The sequence below is a fragment of the Cyclopterus lumpus genome, chromosome 21 (assembly GCF_009769545.1).
Source record: "Cyclopterus lumpus isolate fCycLum1 chromosome 21, fCycLum1.pri, whole genome shotgun sequence".
In the NCBI taxonomy this organism is placed as follows: domain Eukaryota; kingdom Metazoa; phylum Chordata; class Actinopteri; order Perciformes; family Cyclopteridae; genus Cyclopterus; species Cyclopterus lumpus.
The window spans coordinates 10,892,877-10,913,251 of NC_046986.1; the positions used below are offsets into that span (position 1 = coordinate 10,892,877).

At 40.8% G+C, this 20,375-nt stretch overlaps 2 protein-coding genes across 4 annotated transcripts; one reads left to right on the plus strand and one right to left on the minus strand.

Annotated features, from left to right (window-relative positions):
* Nucleotides 1-375: 375 nt before the first annotated feature.
* Nucleotides 376-19,919, minus strand: itga6a (integrin, alpha 6a). Of its 3 annotated transcripts, none has more exons than XR_004611838.1 (26): nucleotides 19,636-19,909; nucleotides 12,486-12,610; nucleotides 12,293-12,372; nucleotides 11,920-12,181; nucleotides 11,636-11,767; nucleotides 10,371-10,584; nucleotides 9,973-10,166; nucleotides 9,811-9,905; nucleotides 9,015-9,142; nucleotides 8,848-8,937; nucleotides 8,696-8,757; nucleotides 8,432-8,601; nucleotides 7,846-7,989; nucleotides 7,635-7,750; nucleotides 7,085-7,247; nucleotides 6,853-6,939; nucleotides 6,679-6,758; nucleotides 6,500-6,577; nucleotides 6,314-6,416; nucleotides 6,060-6,236; nucleotides 5,895-5,984; nucleotides 5,282-5,389; nucleotides 5,087-5,185; nucleotides 4,870-4,995; nucleotides 3,028-3,638; nucleotides 376-669 (listed from the first exon to the last, which is right to left on the minus strand). XR_004611838.1 is itself a non-coding variant. In XM_034562525.1 (26 exons), exons 1-25 carry the CDS (start codon nucleotides 19,842-19,844, stop codon nucleotides 4,121-4,123), a joined length of 3,240 nt encoding a protein of 1,079 aa, XP_034418416.1. In that variant the 5' UTR covers nucleotides 19,845-19,909; the 3' UTR covers nucleotides 3,534-3,638; nucleotides 4,101-4,120. The 3 variants fall into 3 exon arrangements, 2 of the variants coding, with proteins under 2 accessions (XP_034418415.1, XP_034418416.1); XM_034562525.1 differs by lacking the exon at nucleotides 376-669 and adding an exon at nucleotides 4,101-4,228 and having other exon boundaries at nucleotides 3,534-3,638; XM_034562524.1 differs by lacking the exon at nucleotides 376-669 and having other exon boundaries at nucleotides 2,734-3,638; nucleotides 19,636-19,919.
* Nucleotides 845-2,736, plus strand: LOC117751028 (nuclear pore glycoprotein p62-like). Its single transcript, XM_034562530.1, has 2 exons — nucleotides 845-2,432; nucleotides 2,550-2,736. Exons 1-2 carry the CDS (start codon nucleotides 1,077-1,079, stop codon nucleotides 2,706-2,708), a joined length of 1,515 nt encoding a protein of 504 aa, XP_034418421.1. The 5' UTR covers nucleotides 845-1,076; the 3' UTR covers nucleotides 2,709-2,736.
* Nucleotides 19,920-20,375: the final 456 nt, after the last annotated feature.

The following is a 20,375-nucleotide window of genomic DNA, read 5'->3' on the forward strand; positions in this document are numbered from 1 at the left end:
TTTGTGCTTTTGTACGATCACTGAGTCAATTGACCGAAAGTTCATCAACTGTTTTTGATTATCAGTTAAGTCTTTTTATCTAACAAGAAGTCAAACATTACTTAGTTCTAGCTTCTCAGTTGTGAGGTTTTGCTGCTTCTCTTCCGTGATGGTAAACTGATATCTCTGGGTTTTGGCTGTTGTCAAACAATAGTAATTTGAAAAGGTCACATTTCCTGCAGGGAATTGTGATTGGGGCCCTTTTCACTATTTCCTTGAAGCTTATAGACTCAACTGAACCAAATTGTCAGATAAATGCTGTATACAAATTATTATTAGGTACAGTCCTCCCTTTATGTAGGATTATACTTCTAATGGTACGGAAAAGTCACTAACAAGTGTTTAAGCATTTTATTATACTTGACAATTCAACAAGTCCTTCACATTGAATTTATTCTATAAAACTAACATTGCAGTTTCTATTGACCATCTTCCCTTTGGATTCCTTACATGGAACAAAACGGTCTTGATTCAGTGTTGACCTACAGTACAGTGGACGCTACCTGAATGCCACAGCAGTGAGAAGAGGTAAAGAATCAAAGAACACAAGTGGGAAAAGACCTCTGCACGCTATTAGAATCAGCTGTGCTCATTTATGCACCTTTTAATTATTGTGAAATGATAATGTACCTAAATGTCACTCCAAAAGGAGTTGTCCTTTCTGATCCACACTGCGTGGTAACTTGGGACGCTGTCCTCTTGTTTGGAGCGTTTAAAGAATCCACACTGGGGAGGGAGATTAAAAGAAACGAGATGCATTATTTAAAAACAAGTAAACGTCAGAAATAAATATGAGGAGGCTGTTTTGTTAGTCTTTAGTCGCCGCCTGGGTCGAGGTAACATTTCCAAACCCGCGATTTACTTTATTAACCGCTAACGTCAGGAAAGCCGTCGTAACAGAGAAACCGTTTCCTCGGTTGAACCAGCTCGTTCTTGTGACCCGCCAAAAACCACAGAAGTTCAGCAAGGAAGTAACCATTTTGTGATTTGGCCGTTTTCGGTAACGTTATACATAAGTTGTCCTCCTGCGAACGAAAATGAGTGGCGGTTTCAACTTCGGGAAAGCCTCCACCGGCTTCTCCTTCGGAGCGCAGAAGCCAGCAGTTGCAGCCCCCAGCACGGGCTTCGGGATGACTAGCGCCATGCCTGCTGCCACTGGAGGGGGCTTCGCGTTTGGCACTCCCACCCAGGCCGCCCCTAACCCTACCGGCTCTTTCAGCTTTGGTACACCGGCAAAGAGCACAGCAGCCGGGGGAGGCTTCTCTTTTGGGACCCCCACCGCCCCATTTGGCATGGTCACTCCTCAACCCGCAGCAGCACCACCTCAAGGGCTGACTTTAGGCACCGCAGTAGCTCCAGCACCGGGGTCAGGGTTCACCATGGCCACGGGTTTGTCGGCACAGACCGCCGCTCCAGCAGGAGGAGGCTTTGCCTTCGGTACTCCTTCTCAAGCTCTACCCCAACCCGCAGTTCAACTCCAACCTGCAGCACCACCAACAGCAGCCACAGTAATGGCAACTACAGGAGCAGGCGTCCCCTCATTTGGAGGGTTCGGCTTTGGATCAACCAAGGTCCAGGCGACCACAGCAGCCCCTGTTGCGGCCCCTATTGCTGCTCCGGGAGGGGGCTTCAGCTTCGGCAACAGTACTCCATCCAACCTCAACATGGGCATTCAGCCCCAGACAGCACTCACTGCTGCAGGCACAAGTCAGGGTGCCACTGCTGCTGCTGCTACCGTCACTGCTGCGGCAACCACAACAGCAGCAGGTGGAGGTCTGGCCTTTATGCTCAAACCTCTGGGGGCAGCTACCATCACCTCTGCCCCTGCCCCTGCTGCCACTGTTGCAGCTGCAATAACAGGTGCTCCGACAGCCTTGACACTGGGACTCAAACCTTTAACCGACATAAGTATCCCAACAACTTCTACGGTGACGACACTCTCTACAACCACTGCTCCTCCAGTGATGACCTACGCCCAGCTAGAGGGTCTTATTAACAAGTGGAGTCTTGAGCTTGAGGACCAAGAGAGACATTTCTTACAGCAGGCTACTCAGGTAAACACCTGGGACCGCATGCTGGTGGAGAACGGAGAGAAGATCACAGCCCTGCATAAAGAGATGGAGAAGGTGAAGCTGGACCAGAGGAGGCTAAACCAGGAGCTGGATTTCATCCTCTCCCAACAGAAAGAGCTGGAGGACTTACTCTGCCCGCTCGAGGAGTCGGTGAAAGACCAGAGTGGAACCATCTACATGCAGAACGCTGACAAGGAACGTGAAAGAACATACAAGTTTGCAGAGAACGTTGACGCACAGCTGAAGAGGATGTCGCAGGATCTGAAGGAGATCATCGAGCACCTGAACACGTCCAGCGGCCCAGCAGATACCAGTGACCCGGTAAGATGAGACCTAATTTAAAGTGCAACCTTCCGTGACACATTTCTGTTGCTTTGGTGTATATTGTTGCACGTTTTAAATTGAACTTTTTACCTTTTTTTTGTTTTTGTTTATCAGCTTCAGCAGATCTGTAAAATTCTCAACACCCACATGGATTCACTTCAGTGGATCGATCAAAACTCTGTTCTTCTGCAGAGGAGAGTGGAAGAAGTGTCTAAATTGTGTGACAACCAGCGCAAGGATCAGGAGAAGACCTTTCGTCTAACATTTGACTGATGTGGAATAAAAAAGTCACAGTAACAAGTGTTTAAGCATTTTATTATACTTGACAATTCAACAAGTCCTTCACATTGAATTTATTCTATAAAACTAACATTGCAGTTTCTATTGACCATCTTCCCTTTGGATTCCTTACATGGAACAAAACGGTCTTGATTCAGTGTTGACCTACAGTACAGTGGACGCTACCTGAATGCCACAGCAGTGAGAAGAGGTAAAGAATCAAAGAACACAAGTGGGAAAAGACCTCTGCACGCTATTAGAATCAGCTGTGCTCATTTATGCACCTTTTAATTATTGTGAAATGATAATGTACCTAAATGTCACTCACGTTTTGTGTTTAAATGTACTGAAACTAGACATAAAACAACAAGAACTACAGATTTTATATTCATATAATACTGAGCTAGGTGATCTTTCCTTGCATAGATTGTTGGCTTTTAGTGAGAAAACTCCACAGAAAAACAGTTGTAAACTTAGCCCTTCGTCCCGCTCAAGGACACATGAGACTGAAAATAACTCTTTGGCTGCATGAAATTATTTACTTATCAAAAAATAAATATACAGTGTGCAGAAGTATTTAAATATATACAAAGCTTACAAAAAACATTTCATCTATACAGTGTAAAAATTCAAAGACAAAATCACTGACGTTCTCCGAGTGAACAAGAAAGGGCAAAGTTTATCCTGTTTGTGGCTTGAGACTGAAAAATAAAATTAGGTTATAGCTGTTAGTAAAAATAATATTAACGGTAAGATGAGTCATGAGTAACTTTCACCGTCCATCCAATTGGTCATCCACTGCTTCTTTTCAAAAGGATCAAGCTGGACTTTTCCATCTTTATTCTCAGAAGTGTCCTTTCTGATCCGCACTGCGTGGTAACTTGGGACGCTGTCCTCTTGCTTGGAGCGTTTAAAGAATCCACACTGGGGAGGGAGATTTAAAGAAACACGATGCATTATTAAAAAATGGGTAAATGTCATAAATATTTATGCACACTGTGTAAACGGCAAGAGGAAAAGCTGTGCAGGAATGTTGAGCATGCGTTGCGGTTTTTAACAAACAGCCAAGCAGTAACAGCGATGTCAGCAAAGGCACCTGCAGAACAATTACCAAAACAATGTCAATATTCAGCCTGTTGGTGAGACAAAAGCAAAGATGTTTGGGGGGCAAAATTCAGAGACACATGAACATCAGAAACCTTAAGCACTTCATCAATACAATATACATTAAAAAAAAATAGATTTTGTTTAATGTAAATGTTACGGTTTCGTCAGCTACAATATGTGTCTGATTGAATATTTCTGCAGGAAGTCAGCTGGAAGTCATTGAAAGTAAGTTCATTAGTCACTGCAGTAGTCATACTCCATGCTGACAGCTGGCTTTACCCCTGTTCAGAGAGCATAAATCAGGCCTCGGCAGAGAGCTTGTCTTTGTCAGAGGGCTGAACATGGATCTCTGCCTTGTGATATGCAGCATCATATTGGTCTTTTGATGCTCTCTTGAAGAAACCACACTAAGGGGAGGGAGCAAGTGATTGAAGTGTTTAGAGGGACAAAGCAGGCAATAGCTGTTAGGATTTCGTCCATCAAAACACCAGATAAAATGCATTTTATTAACATAATACTTTAGTGTTGATGCTCAAATTACACTTATTTGCAGATAGTCTGCAGAATATTGTAACCTACTGAATATGTTCATAATGCATTATGAACGAAGCATCTGTTTAGTTATTTTATACCATATATATTATATTTGTTTGAACTATAATTTGTATTATAAAGTACAACTGTATTTCTTTCCTTTAGGTGTTGACTTTTCTCCTATTCTTTGTTTCCCAATTAATCACATTAGTGTTTAGTATGCAATGTCCAAAAAGAATGGTTACCACAGCCATAATTAAATAATTAGTTTGACAGCCCAATACATATTTAAAGATATTCACATTAATATGAAACCAAAGAAAGCCCAAATATTATTATTTAAAAAAATGTAACCAGCAAATAAAATCTTAAGGCTTCTTTATTAACTCTCATGTCTCGTACTGTTCACAGACTACACCTTTTCTGATCTAACATAAGCAGTTCAATGAAGTTTATGTTGTACCTCCTATTTTCATCCTGTATTATAAACATGAGTGAAGGTGTAACATCTCACCTTCCAGAGCAGAAACACCAACAGAGCCAAAATCAAGATGCCTGCCAGAACAGCCACCAGGATGATCCACCAGGGAACTCCACTGTGCTGTGCTACTGCGCCCTCGGGGGACACGGACACTGTCACCTGCAATAAAACCCCACGGCGAGAAAAACCAGGAGACCAGGTGAGTTAGGACCGAGACTAAATGTTACCGAGTCGCTGTTGAGCTGCTTACGTCAGTGTGAGGGGTTCTCAGGATCATGTTTTTAGCCTGAGTATGGAGGACGAGGGAGGCCTTCACGACAATGTGCACGTTTGAGATAGAGGCGTAATCCTGTGTGAAAACAAAGACAGCTGCTCAGGTCACACAGTCTTACAAATAATAGTCACAGATGAGACGCATGGAACACGTTAAAAGACAAGGTGTCACCTCAATAAAGGTCGAGTTCCACAGACGAGACCTCAGTTCCAGTGCTGTACCGTCCAGGCCCTGTAGGGGGCACTTGAGCACCACACATTTGATCTGACTGTCACATGTCTGAGGAGGAGAGAGTCCATTACACATCAAAGCAACACCTTTGTAAACTGTGATGGATGACACTTTTAGTTATGTTACTTGTGTTGAACTGCTACACTGTAAACAATACTAATTGATTGTTGGTTTGTGAAAAATCACAAAAACTCAAGAGCCCAATTGTTCAAACCTCAAAACTGTCAGAAATAAGTTAACAAATAATTAAAAGTCAGCAAATCTATTTAAGAAGCAAAGAAATATGTTTAAATAATTGCCAAATACATTTTCTATCAATAGACATAATTATTTCAGCTGAACTATACTGCTGGTATAGTTTGATTTTTAACACAACACCATATCTTATAAACTCTTGATAGTTTTTTTTGTTGGATGTTTGCAAAGTAATTATGTGCATGAAAATAAAATTATCTAGCACACTTCTATACTTAAAGTGTGGTACTTGAGTAAATGTGGCTACATTCCACGACTGTTTAGGAACAAACGTGAAAACATCCATAAAGAGACTCACCAACACGTTCTTCTTGTCTGACAGTGATGACACTTTGCGGACAGTTTTTCTTTCTCCAAGTTCCCGTTTTGTCCTGGACGCAGAGTCATCCTGAAAGTACAGTTATTCTCATTAATTCAAAGTGGAAGCAAGCAGACTTTAGAAGGCAAGGTTTAGAAATCCTACCTGGATGTGTTCGAGAGAGTTGATTTCTGACTCGGGAGAGCAGACGACGTCCTCCGGGCCAGTGGCCGTGATCTTTACCAGGTACAGAAGCCATTTGCCGTCTTTGTTCCATTTGGGCCACTGAATGTGAAGTGAGGCTTTGAAAGAAGACTTCAAAGACTTCCACAAGTTGTTTATCTGGAGGAGAAATCAATATGTTGTGATTTCAACGACAGCAGTGATTTAAAAACCAAAGGTGGGATGAATAAACTTACTTTAAATGTATAAGTAATCAAACTTCCAATCTCTTCTTCTGTCTTCATGGCACTTTCACCTTTCACAACGCCTCCAAAAGAAACCTGATTAGGGATGGCTTCTCTGATGAAGACAAGCAACAATATTAATTGACATACTTTTGGAGGCACTTCATCCGAAGTCAAACATTAGTTTAACACACTTACCCACTGACCGACAACGGCAATTCAATGATTACTTTCGCCTTCACTTTAACAGGGGCGATATTTTCTTGCACACTTGTACTGCAAAAAGACACATAGACCAATGTAGTACAATACTTTTATTTATGTTAATGGTAAAGTTATCTGAAAAAACAGGAAAAGCATGTAGCAGCAAGACTTACGTTTGGAGCTGCAGGTCGAAGTCAATCTCCGTGGTGTCGAGAGTCATGCCCACAGCACTCAGGATGATGTAAAAGGTAGCCTGGTGCATAAAAAGGGAAGAAAAAAACAACGTCTCTCACATTTGAAATACAACAACCAAAATGTCAGGACGAACATGTGAAACTATTCTGTACCTTTGAGTCTCTCTTGAAAGGGTTCCCCAGCTCACAGTCCGCTTGAGAGCCGTTCAGGTTGGCTGTACAGATGATTGGCTTTTCCAGCTGGCAAACAACACAATGGAAAATAAATTGCAAATCAAAAAACAAGTCGTAAGTCAAAAAGTATATGTACTTTATTCAGTGTTATCTCACTAGGTAATGTCTGTCAATCGGCCATAACCACAAATAAAACAATGTTAAAAGTTACCGTTGTCTGATGTGAGCGCACTCCAGAATAAGACAGCGTGTCCGGGAACGTCCCCACCAGCTTTGCCTCGTACGCATCATCTTCATTCATGTTGCTGACTGTCACACGCAGAGCCAAGTCCTTCCTTTCGTAATTCAGATGGAACACCGGGACGTTCTTATTGCTGCAAATACACAAACATAACCACTTTAGTTGGACACCCTTATGGTATCTTATATATAGATGTTTTTTCATATATTAAAATTGGCTTATTAGGCTGTTATGGCAGACATTGTATCCACTTATTGCCGACTTGTACATCCAGCAGACACTGAGCAACATACACGTAACAAGAATAGCATTAGAGTCATTATTCTGGTGAATGTAACGTCAGAGATATACATGTATATATACATATACATATTCAAACCAAAGCTAGTTAACTGTGGAAGAAATAGGTGTTGACTCTTTGGGATTGGAAGTACAAGCATTTCTATAATTATGAAGTTTATCACATGATGTTGTGTTAATTCATGAATTTGACCATATTTTTAGATCATATTCTACTCACATGGGCAGTGGGGAGTACACGTCGAGGTTGCTTTGTTTGTAGTATAATTTATACTCCATCTTCAGGTTACTCCGGCAAATATGATCACTTCCACATCCCTCTTTCACAAAGTTGACCTGCAGCAACAACAACAAAAGCATGTAAAAACTTTGCTCCACTGTGAACCTGTTGTCAATAACTTAAACATAAAAGTTGTGGTGCGGATGTTTACCTCAATGACGTCTTTGCTTGGTTGAGAGGAGTCTAATATGGGCATGAGTTGAGAGAGGCCGTTCCTCGTCTTCTGTCGTTTAGTACCCGCAATTTCTGCCGACACCTCAATGGGGATGCTGCGCATCTTGTCCTTAATGTTGTCCTGTGCAAATCAGACCAGCCACCATTCATATTAATATTTATCTCTACATGGGAAATACTAACTGCAGTCTGTATCGCAACATTTTAAGATTCAAGCAGTCATAAAGTTTATCTTGAGAGAAAAATAATTGATTGTCAAATTAGTGGACAATTCATTTTCTGTTGATCAAACTAATTGAATAAACAATAAGAATAACAATAAGAAAGTAGAATTGTATAGTATGCAAGAATGCTTGCAACTTAAAAAATATATATATTTCTGTGACATCAAATGTATTGAAACTTAGTATATGGTCAGACCTAAATATAAAAGTTTTACGAGCAACAACATATTCGCTGAGCATAAACAAGCGCAGACTAACTCTCAATTGTTCCTGCCTGTTGCTCTCTGAGTAGAATCTATCCTGCGGATGTGATTTAAGTAGGTGGGAGATTTGTCTCACTTTCAGTGTGGCTGTAATCTTGATGCATGACTTCTGGTTTTGCCCGCGGAGGTCCAAGGTGCCATTTAACTGGTAGTCTGTTTCAGAGCGGGATTTGTTGAGGAACGTCACTCTGGAGGTCAGCCCGTGTTTCCTGCGATCTCCGTCCACTTCGACCGAGTAGCCGATAGCTGCAGTGAGGAGGGAAGCAGGAAAAAAAATGTGCTGAACAAATCTTTAATTTGTAAATAGAGTTTCTTTTTTGTTCTTCATTATTTCACTTACTAAGTCTGGGGTTGTAAGATGCAGTGTTTGCTTTCCAGGTGAAGCACGCGTCCACCGTGAAGCTGAGAACACAACAGGACATGGATTTGTTTTTCAACAATAACGTTTTGACTACGAGGCCTGTTGAAATGTAAGAATGTTAGAGCACCTACCAAATGCTGCTACCACAGGTTTTGATCGTAAGGTCTATTTCCTGTGGAGATATCTTGACATCTCTCCTGATGCTGATGACTGGTCGTGCCCTGAAATAAAGGTTGTTAAAGGAAGCCGTGGTACACATCTGCGGTGTTTAAATTGACATATAATGGGTAATAATTACCTGTAGATCAGGGCTGTGTCCGACAGAGAGCCCACAGCCACATCTGGATAAGAGTTACTGTCCAAGTCCATGTTCCCTGCCAGAGAATATCCGAAGAGTCGCATGTTGTGCTCTTTTCCTGAAAGGATCTGTAATAATGGCGAGAGAAGAATTAGGGTTAATAAAAAAAACTTGGTCAGCTAATTAATAAATTAACATAACATTGAAGTGTTATATACAGTGCACTTCAGTCATTTTGATACTTTGATACAATCTGTTTGCACTCAAGTAAATATGCACTGAATATTTGCGCTAGCAACCCTAGATAGTTTCAATTTATAGTAGCCTCTGTTTATATTCTGCACTATTTAATGTTAATTTCATCTGTATTTGTATTTTATAATCTGTGTATAAAGTTATACTCTCTGTTCTTCTGGTTAGATGCCAAACTGCATTCCGTAGCTTTGTACTAGTACGTGTGCAATGACAATAAAGTTTAATCTAATCTAATCTTATATTTAGTGTCAGCAACTACTTCAATAACTCTGGTTTCTAGAGCAAGATTATATATCAATAATAATGCTTAATAGATCATCACAGGGAAGTCCCTGTCCACAGGAAGGTCCAGACAAATCAACGTCTTGAACATATGCAAACATTTCAGAGCTCAGACCTACAGTAACTGATGTTTTGGCCACATGGGGGCAGCGGAAATTAGCTGTGAACACAACACTGACAAATGATCAGCTATGAGACCCCTTTGTTAATATGAACATATTGATTACAGCCACTTGAACCAAAGCTCCACAAAGCCGACCTGTGCAGGGCTGGTTGTGATTCCTTGCGCAGAGCCGTGATAAATGTAGACTTTTCCTGCACCGCCGTCATCATAAGGAGCTCCAATGGCAATGTCTGCATGAGAAAGAAACCAGTTTATGTGACAGAGACTGACACAGAAACAAAATGTCCACTAAATTACCTTCATATGAGTCTTGATTGATGTCTCCAATTTTTTCCACTGCCAGTCCAAACATGGAGTCTTTGGTCCCATTTAGACGGACAGGTGTGATTCTTTCCCACCTTCCTGCCTGGTTGATGTAGACGTAAACGGCTCCTCCAACGTCTCTGTCCTTCATGTAGAACTGAGGGGCTCCCACAACTATGTCTTGCCATCTGAATCAAAGAAGGGAGGTCAGTATCAAACAGAATATGAACACAATTACAAACTGATTGAAATTACACATTAGAAGCAAATAAGACACCACTATAATAAAGTGGTATCTTTGAAGAAATATCAAAGTTTGACAGAAGTTTCTCTTTTTAACATGAATTGTCTGTGTACTAAAGCAGATATAGAGGCGGTGAATAGTTCCCTACCCATCACCATTCAAGTCAACCACAGCCACGTCGTAGCCAAACGAGGACGCGAGCCCCGGCCCGTGCAGAATGTGCTCCACCAAAAGTCTGGAGGAGGTGTCGCTCTCTTTCTTCAACAGGACCACAGCTCCACTATGATTGGCTCTGGGTGCTCCAGCCACCACCGTCAGACCACGATACCTCGTGATGCTGTGTCCCGAATCGAGGGAGAATCCTTAATTGCGAGAGAGATGTTGTAGGACGTAAATATCTTATTTTACACTGAAGAAAGGTTTGTTACCCCTTTTGCTCCTCAAATTGGGAATAGTGAGGTGAAGACAACCACATCAGTTCAGAGGGGCGGCAGAGCGATCAATATTGTCATCCTATCTCTATGCAGTTGCCCTGACGGACCACTTGGAGTCACTAGTGCAATATGTCAGTCGCTGAAAAGGATGTCGACTGCAGAGTTTCCAAAATATTTTCTGCGATGTCTTTACAAGCCGGAAATGTAATCAACTGGAAATGTAATCAACTGGAAATGTAATCAACTGGTAACAAAACTTTACTCCGAACAAAGACAAGGAAGATTATTTTTGATTAAAACAATATAATCAAGAACCTGAGCTGCATGTTCGCTTCAAGTATGTCATTAGTTTACAGATGTGAAGATTGAAGATTGAAACCGCTTTGTTCCAAACTGCCACGGTACTTTCTTTCTATTGGTGTGAATGTAAATAGGAAGGACGCGAGTTGGAAACGCAGATCAATATGCATTTCCAATAATTATATAGTTTTTAGAGGTAGAAGTTATGGCAGAGCTGCTGTGTTGAATTGCAATAGATTGTTATAGTGTGCTTAATAATGTGGTAATTCAGTGTTGTTGATGAGTTCATGCCTTAATGGAAAGATTCTTGCATCTTTAACATTTAGATTCAACAAACTAAACATATTGACTTGCTATAGCAGCAGCGCCACAGGTGGAACTAATGACATTATTAATGTCTTCATTCCAGCAATCAATACAATGCAACAATTGATTATGTTATTAGTTATCTGTGATGGAAAAGTCGAAATATCTGCTCTGAGAACAGTTCATTTATCTCAAAATGTCCCCTTTGATCATCTGTCTTCAGCAGTAAAACGATTTTCACATAATAATGAACATTAATGTTGAGGCAAAGCTAGAAAATACCCCCGTAGGAAGTAAGTAACCACAGTGCATCAGTGAGCCAACAGGATACAAGTGACCCATAAATATTGCTCTGTTGTGTGTAGAAACCCACCGAGGTAACTGTTGGCAGGTACAGGCACGAGCTCAGGGCTCAAAAGATGCTCATCTCCAACTTCATACGGGCCGTCATCATACACTCCCATCTCTATCAAAGTGTTGTTCTTTTGCTCCACTCGAACGATGCCTGTAGAAATATTCATTTCATAAAAAAATCCACAAATATTCCATTACGTATTTTAACAGAATGAGGAACTTTATTCTCTCAGTAAATAATGTTATTCACTGCGTGCACGTGTGTGAGTGTGTGTGTGTGTGTGTGGTTAGTTAGTTAGTGACCTTTCCAGTTGTAAGCCCCTGGTGCTCCAAACACCACGTAATGGTAGTCTTTGGTGAAGGTGGCAGCCACACCCTGCTGGCAAGATCCAAACATCTCATGGCCTCTGGGTCTGCCCTTACAGAAGTTCCAGTTACCTCCATCCTCATCAGACAACGAGTCGATGGTCAGGTCCTGGCTCAGGACATAACAGCGCCCGGTGATGTCCCGGTACTCCAGAGGCGTGTTCACAAACAAGCGCCTCTGATAGCGATGAGCACAAGTCTGAAATTGCCAAACACAGTTGAGTTTGAGTTTAGACCTCAATAGCTGATAAGACCACACCAGGACTGAATGTTAATGGGAATGTTGGTTCAGATGCTCAGTTTTGCTCACCACAATCTTTCCCCCAGGTCCCTGGCTCTGAACCGTCACCCCCATCCACTGGTTCTCCTTGTTCTCAACATGGATGTCCTCTTTGAAAGTTTGGTAACACAAGATAAGCATTTATATTTATATATGTATACATTTGGAAACAGTACTGTATATGCAGACAGACAGACAGACAGACAACAGACAGACAACTCACCTTCACTATCAAATTCAATACGCTCACAATGGTTGGAGTGTGTGATTTCACATTTATAAAGGCCTCCCGTGATGTTGGCTGTCTGTTTCCCCAAAGCTCTGGCTCTGGGTGCTCCAATCAATAGCCTGAAACAATATTATCAAATGTTTTTTTTTCTGAAGCAAACCAAGATGTATTGATATGTACTGAGATGTTTTTTTGTTAACTGGGTAGCTATCTGCTACACCTTCAGTAAGTCATGTTCTACTTTTCTAAGCTCCAGGACAGCAGCTTGTTGAATTTAGTTACAATATCGACTACGATAGAAATGGCATTTCCTGCCTACAAAAATGACCAATGTCGTCTGGGTGTTATTTTCATAAGCTCATAAAGTATAGAAAACAGACAATTGAACATACAAGCTGAGGTTTGTTTCAGATTAACAAATGACATGTCGCTTAGCTGAAAGTGTCTCTATAATTGTTAAGAACAGTAGAGCCTAATGGTTAAGGTTATCCTTCTACTCATATTTCTCTCTCTCTCTGTTTCCTGTCAGTCTTTATACTGTCACCATCAAATTAAGGCAAAATGACTACATTATTATTAAAATAGGTGACAAATTAAAGCAAAAACGTGAATGTTCTCCATATAGGAAGAAGAGGAGTTGCTCTGTCTCAAATAGTTCCTATGTTAGACAGTGGAGGATCTGTTGGATGAATGTGATGATAAACAGCTTAAGGCATCACAATAGCATGGTCCAATATGTCAAAGACCATGCTTGGGTTTAAAATCTAAAGGAATAGCCAAAAAACGGGAAGATTTGAGATTCAATACCGTATAAAGCGTTGATTTAAAAAGAACTGTTGAAACATGAATGATGTCTGTAGAATGAATTTGGGACACAGAGGAAGAACAAGAGTCTACAGCCACACTAGTGTCTGGGCAGCTAAATGCCAACAGCAACAGGCTCATAATGACCATGCTAACAGCCTCACCTTTAGCAGGTATAATGTTTAGCATTGTCACTATTCTATATTAGCGTGTTAGCATGCTAACCAGCATAATGTATTGAAACACAAGTTTTAAGAAGTGATCTAAAAGAAGATCCTGACTCAGAGCCTCTGGTACTATTACTTACTAATAGGGGATAGTAATGTTTCTCTATATTCTTTTGGCTAATGCGCATGTTGCGTATTTTGCAGGAAAATATTTAAAAATGGTTGTGTACAAAAAGCCGTTGTCCTTCATGATAAAAAAAAAAAACCTTCTGAATGGGACAGTAGACGACAGTACAGTAGTCCTCTCTTACACACTAATTCAAGGACTACACACAGAAAAAAAATAATCAAAGATATCTGTCCTGTTATGTGATTTTACATTAAGTAAAGTCCCAATTTTTGTGAATTTGTACTTTTGAAGGAAGTATCATCAATGCCTTGGGCCATGTCTCAGCAGGCATCATTGGGATTTCTCTTTGTGAATTATCACATGCCTTTACTTCAAATGAACACAATTGGACACCTGACATGTGTTGAGTTCATCCTGCATGCTGAGAAATCAACGGAAAAAATATTTTTCAAACAAAAGCACTGTTTTCTTCAATGAAGATAACATTAAATTAATCAGAAATACACTCTATACATTGTTAATGTGGTAAATGACTATTCTAGGTGGAAACGTCTGGTTTTTAATGAAATATCTACATAGGTGTATAGAGGCCCATTTCCAGCAACTATCACTCCAGTGTTCTAATGGTACATTGTGTTCTTAGAAGACTAATGGATGATTAGAAAAACCTTGAAAACCATTGTGCAATTATGTTAGCGCAGCTGAAAACAGTTATGCTAGTGAGAGAAGCTATAAAACTGCTGCAAATGGAGCATTCTTTGATGAAAGCAAAAAGCAAAATTTGAAATTAATATTTCAAATAAAAATCATTATTGCTAACCTTGTCAATGCTGTGACTATATTTTCTATTCATTTTGCAGCTCATTTGATAAATAAAAGTCTGAGTTTTCATGGAAAACACGAAATTGTCTGGGTGACCCCAAACTTCTGAACGGTAGTGTACGGTATATCTAAACTTTAACACACAATTATGAAATGTGACCTGAAAGACTTGAAATAACTCATAATGTACTTACTTATACCTGAGACTTGGGCTTGGTTTGGACTTGCATCATCAGTCACTAATGACTGGTTAGCCCAAATATATTTTACAACCCAGAACCGACGTTAGAATTTTCACAATAAAGTATACATTTAATGTTGTAAGATTGTCCAAACTACTGAGTTAAAAGTTTTTTTTAACTTTGTTTGACATTTCCTTTGATGTGAAGGTACAAATATTGCCAAGAGCACATGTCACGGTGATTAGCTGCCCTATCACGTGTGAGCTGACCAGCCTACTTACTGAGTAGGAATTTTCACAAAAGGCTGAGAGGAAATCCTCTCCACCCGTGTCTCCTCCCTGTGTCTCATGCAGTTCCTACCGTAACCTATTGATCCTTGGGATGGCCCCGTGGCTCTTCATTTGTTAAACAAGGACGCTTCTGACTGATGTGAGACTGGAGACCAAATCCTTTCCTCAAACAAAACCCAGTGAAATGCAAATACAAACAAGAGCCTTTACAAAGTTGGCTTCAGTTTGACACTTCAGCTTCTGAGCTACAGTAGTTCAGCCCTACAAGAACTGAGAAGCATGTGGTTATTTGTATTGGACCAAGCAAAGAACGCCACTGCATCTACTGCGTTGAACCAATCCATTCAATTGGATTGCTTTAGGTTTAGAGCCACAATTGATGAGTCGATCAACAGTGAAATTATAATCAGCAATTATTTGGATAATCAATTCATAATGATGTTTTTTTTCAAGCACAAATGGCAAACATTTACTGGCTGCAGCTTCTCAAATGTCAAGAGTTGATGCTTTTCTATATCATATATGATAGTAAACGGAATAACTTTTGTCAAATACAACAAGCTATAGAAATTAGTCACCTGCGGCTGTGGGAAAGTTAAGAGAATTGTTCAGAATTTCTGACATCATCTCAACAAACTGATTAATCGAGATAATCAGCCGATTTTGTGAAAGTAATTGTTTAGAGTTATCATGCTGTCCCTTTTTAGTGAATTAATCGGTTGTTTTGGTCTCACTCAACCAAGATTTAATTTGGCCATATGTAATTTCTTTATGCTTTTTCATGCTAAATTATTTATTTCCAAGAAACCTGTGAGCACATCTCTGGTAAACACAACATTTAAAGTGGTCCTATTGTGTGATTATGTGGAGAAACTGAGTTTTACAGATCTGTTCAATTAAATCAACTCATTATGTGCCGGGTAGATTCCACAGATGTTTATGCAGAAAAACACCAGATTTATGAGGAGGCAAGTAACACAGGTGAAGAAAAACACCTCCAGCCTAACAGCACAGCTACTCTAGAAAGTGTAGAATTGTGAAAGTAGCTGAGGGGTAACATTGACATTTAAATGCAACACGCACGATAGACACACGTTTTTCAGTTTGAAAAAAAGACTACATTTCTGTATTTCAGCATCAATTTGGTTTTTTTGTGAGTATAATATAAACTCTGACGATGTAGCTATAGATTAGTTAGAAACCCACTCGAAACTGTCCTGACAAGAGTGGGACTGAACCAAAGCTGCAGGGTGTATTCTTTACTACAACTATACAACAGAGCCTGAAGTAACGGTAACGGTAACAGCCGGACTTCAGCCCAAAACCCCGTCCCATCATGCAGCGTGTCTTTCAGTGCAGTGGGAATGGGAATACACAGTGACTGGTGTGGGTTTACAGAGTGATCTCACTGGTCTTTGTTAACAGATGTGGTCCAGTGCTCCCACAGCTGTGCACTCAAAGCCACAAGAACTGCTGCAGCTGTTCTAACTGTTTCAGTTTACACACACACACACACACACACACACACACACACACACACACACACACTTTGATTGGTGCAGACCTGTGATTGGCTGGGAACACATCACAGAGGAAATCGTGAATATTCACAACAGATACAGACCATCTTTAAGTAAAGAGTCAAGTTTAAAACGAAGACGTGTTAATTTAACCATATTTTAAGCAACACAATCTCTTTTCAACGTCAGTGTGAAGTTTCACTGGAATGTCTCGACTGATGATTCGCTGATGCGTTTAATCTATCAGGTTACATGTGCACAGATGGCCGTGCATGTCCAGTCTAATGTCTGTTTCCTCTGGTTTCATTCAGAGAATGTTATATCCACATTGTTCATGCAGGAGGCATCCAGTTGCTCCTTTGCACAATGCAGCATTTTGTTCAGTTGAAACATGCACCTTCTTCCACTAATCACAAGCCAATTTGAGGCGCAATAACACCATAAACATCGTGAGAAGCCAAGTTTTGCTTTTAATGAACCCATTAGAGCAACAACATGGAGAGAGTGGCACACGTGGTTGTAAGCAAGATGAGCTTTTAGCTCTGGAGGGATGAAAGCCCTGTCGGGGTTTCACATTAGAGGAATTTAATCGATCTACTAGTCACACATGTTGCTAACTAAACATATTTAGTATTTAGAAATGACTTCTCTCTTCACAAATAATGTTTTATAATCACATTAATATACGCAGCGACATTCCAGTAGAGTTTAACAACTGCTAGTGATCATCAGAAACATCTTCGTATGAGAAGAAAAGACGCAGATGTGTGTGACGCATTGCTGGCTTTAATGTGCCTCACGCTTTGAGTTAGACGGGTTTGTTCATTACCTACTTCTGTGTGCTCCACTGAGCTTTCACTTGATAATCTCAGGGTCACATGAGGATCTGGAGCTGAGGTGGTGGAGCCGCTGTCGGTTACAATAACATGCAGCGTTTTCATAGAGTAACGCAGACTCGATGTGTTTTCAACCAGGACGTGAGAGGGAAAACAATGCAGACGATTATAGGTCTGCAACTAATGATTGACTTCATTATTTATATATTTTGTTTGGTAAATTTAACAAAAAGTTCAAAACTCCAAAATATTCCTTTAATCGTCATCATATCATATGACAAAAAAAAGCGGCACATCTTCACAATGGATTGGTCAGAAGTAGTTCCTTGAAAAAATATTGTCAAAAGTGTTGGCAATTATTTTCTCTCAATCAAACAATCAATGGCGCCTTTGATCACATTTAAATGTACAGTTACTGTGAGTAACTTTCAAACTGGTTATAAAACAATCTCAATGTTACACTGATGCCTCTATATGAGTTAAGAGGACCATCAGCAGGAAGTTAGTCTATATCTGTATCGTTATTCTTAATAATATGCAAGTTCACCAGAAGCTCCCTCAGCTTCAGAGTTTCGCCTCGCCGCTCCGCTGAGAGCCAACGCCACGCTGCCAGAAGCCGAGGTCGTAGTGCTGGGCTCACCGGAGAGAAGGGAGGCACGAGAACCCCAGAACCAGAACAGAGCCGGGCAGACTGTCAGAGGGTTTCTAAAGAGAATCTGATGCTCGGAAACGCCACCACACGGTTCAAATTCAACACAAAATGACAGCTCCTTGTAGTAGCTTTGAGCTAACTTAAGCATATGCCATAAATAGCAAATCTATGCAATGACGGTGTTTGTTTCCGTTCTCGAGAAGCATCTTTTGCACGTGTTGGCAGATTTTGTAAAATGTGTTTGCTCAAACTTGAGCAGCTTCCTCCTCATAGATCCCGAGGTGAATCTTCACTCTCCTCTTACTTTTACTGGCTGAAAACCACATATCAGGCCAGTGTCACATTTCGAGCCTCTGTTTGTCCAACAAATAGGACTTGTCAATTCTGACAAATGTCAAAAAGGGCTTTTTTTTTTAGGGCTCAGGCTTTGCACAGAAGATTCCTTGTAAAGAAAAAGAAGAAATGACAGCTTTGTGTGCCAGTGCACTCATTACACCATGGGCTGCCTTTGCACAATGCAACACTTATTAGATAAAATTCCACAAGTTAAGCCTAATCTATGTGATATCTCTCCGTGTCCTGTTATCAGGGCTTCTTATCCGTGCTCTCTGTTTCTCAACATGCTGCTGCAGGACCTTGTGTCCCGGCTGCATGCAGCCCTATGCGGGTCACAGGCTTTGACGTGCCTCCCCCCTCTCCTCCTTTCTCCCCCGTTACACTTGTGTGGCAGGTTGATGAGGCTCACTTCACTGATGTCTTTTCTGCTCCCTCAGGGCTGGCCAAAGGAAACTATTCGCTGTGGTGCTCACATGATAGCATCATCAGAACTGCTTCAAACGCTTCTTCACAATTTAACCGCTGTAACTCTTTATTGTGGCTCCATTTCAAAACACTTGTGCCCTGATTCATTTGTGCATGAATTAAACATTCAAAGTTGAGAACAGGATGCATTAGACAACTTTCCATTAACACTCACTGTAGTCATCCCTTCTCAGTACACTTTCCTTAAAACAAACATTACAGGTACAACTGTCGTGTGGGAATACACCTGCTTAGTCCTTACTGTTTTAAAGTTTTACAGAGAACACCACCAAACACGACTCATGAGCAGGAAATTACAGATATTAACAGAAGAAAAAAAAGCTATGACCACAAAGAATATTTCTTCTTTAAAATTAGACAAGCAGCACATCCTCACATGCTATCCAGAGAATTACCTCTTGTCTAGACAACTAAAATCATCAATCGATTATCAAAATAGTATATAGCAACTGATTCATCGACCAATAGTTGCAACATTACATCTCTCCTCTCAGCTGGACCTTACAGGCACATTTGCATCACAGTTGTAACCATAGTGTATTCACTTGTTGTCCTTAGATTCCTTTCCTTTTTATATTCAGAGCACCACGGGGAGACTGCTTTTGGAAATTAGAACAAAAACACGAGTAGAAACACTGTGGCCTTTAGTAGATAATTACTTTACAGTCTTTAAATAGGTTGCAGCAATGCTAGACATTATAACCAAGGGGTGGAAATCAGTTCGTCTTGAAAAGGGAGAATGCCTAATAAACAATGTCTGCTGTACCGGATAAGCTTATTTAGCCAAATAAATGAGGATAAGTATATAACTTATACAAGTCAAGATAAGTAATGTACAGGAATCGCGTCAGGTGCACGTTTAAAGTACAGTCAGTGGCAGAGGAAAGCCAACAGAGCAGTAACGGTGGACAGCACTCACATTCTTTTATCCGGGTTGAGCTGCCGGTGCATGGCGAGGGAAAAGCCGAACAGACTCCCCGGCTCTCCGTCTTTTCTGATGACGTGACTGGTGTCAAGGTTGAATGCGAGCACCCAAGTTGGCTCCAGAAGATGAGAATAAAATAAAAGTGCAACATAAACAGCAGAGGGTCTTCCCTGCAGCAGCAGCAGCAGCAGCAGCAGCAGCATTGCAGCGCCGTCCAGGTGAGTGCAGTAGTCCACAGTTACAGAGCCGCTGACCCCGCTGCTCCTCTCCGCTCTGCCCGGTGCGGAGCAACTGAAGGCTGCGGCTGGTTGTCCCCCCGCCCGGCTGTGCGCTCCCGCTCCACAGCGCCCCCTCCGGTCACCAGCGAACAGTACAGTTGAGGGATGCAAAGGGCTCTGGGATCATATATATCTGAGCTATGTTTACATGCAGCCAGGTATTATAGCAAATTGATGATGAATAGATAATGCATTCATGCATCTTTATATAATATATATATATATATTATATATATTATATATATATATTATTTATTGGACACTGTATGCGCTAAAGAGTTAAAAACTAAATAGTAATGCCATTAGATCCGAACAATAAGATTTGTATTTTAACATTGAGTAGCTTCTATTGTGCTATATACATAAGGGCAACACTGTGTCATGCAGTAGAGGCTTTACGTGTAAACGAAGACAAATAACAGCCAAGGCCACACCAATTAAGGTTGTTTTGCTATT

Excerpts from the sequence above, each read along its gene's own strand:
- LOC117751028 (XM_034562530.1), top strand. The coding sequence starts at position 1,077 with ATGAGTGGCGGTTTCAACTTCGGGAAAGCCTCCACCGGCTTCTCCTTC. Across the intron at positions 2,433-2,549 it reads CAGCAGATACCAGTGACCCG|CTTCAGCAGATCTGTAAAAT; the intron begins GTAAGATGAGAC and ends TTTGTTTATCAG.
- itga6a (XM_034562524.1), bottom strand. The coding sequence starts at position 19,844 with ATGCTGCTGCTGCTGCTGCTGCTGCTGCTGCAGGGAAGACCCTCTGCT. Across the intron at positions 9,906-9,972 it reads CAATCAAGACTCATATGAAG|ACATTGCCATTGGAGCTCCT; the intron begins GTAATTTAGTGG and ends TTTCTCATGCAG. Across the intron at positions 6,759-6,852 it reads CTTTCAAGAGAGACTCAAAG|GCTACCTTTTACATCATCCT; the intron begins GTACAGAATAGT and ends TTTATGCACCAG.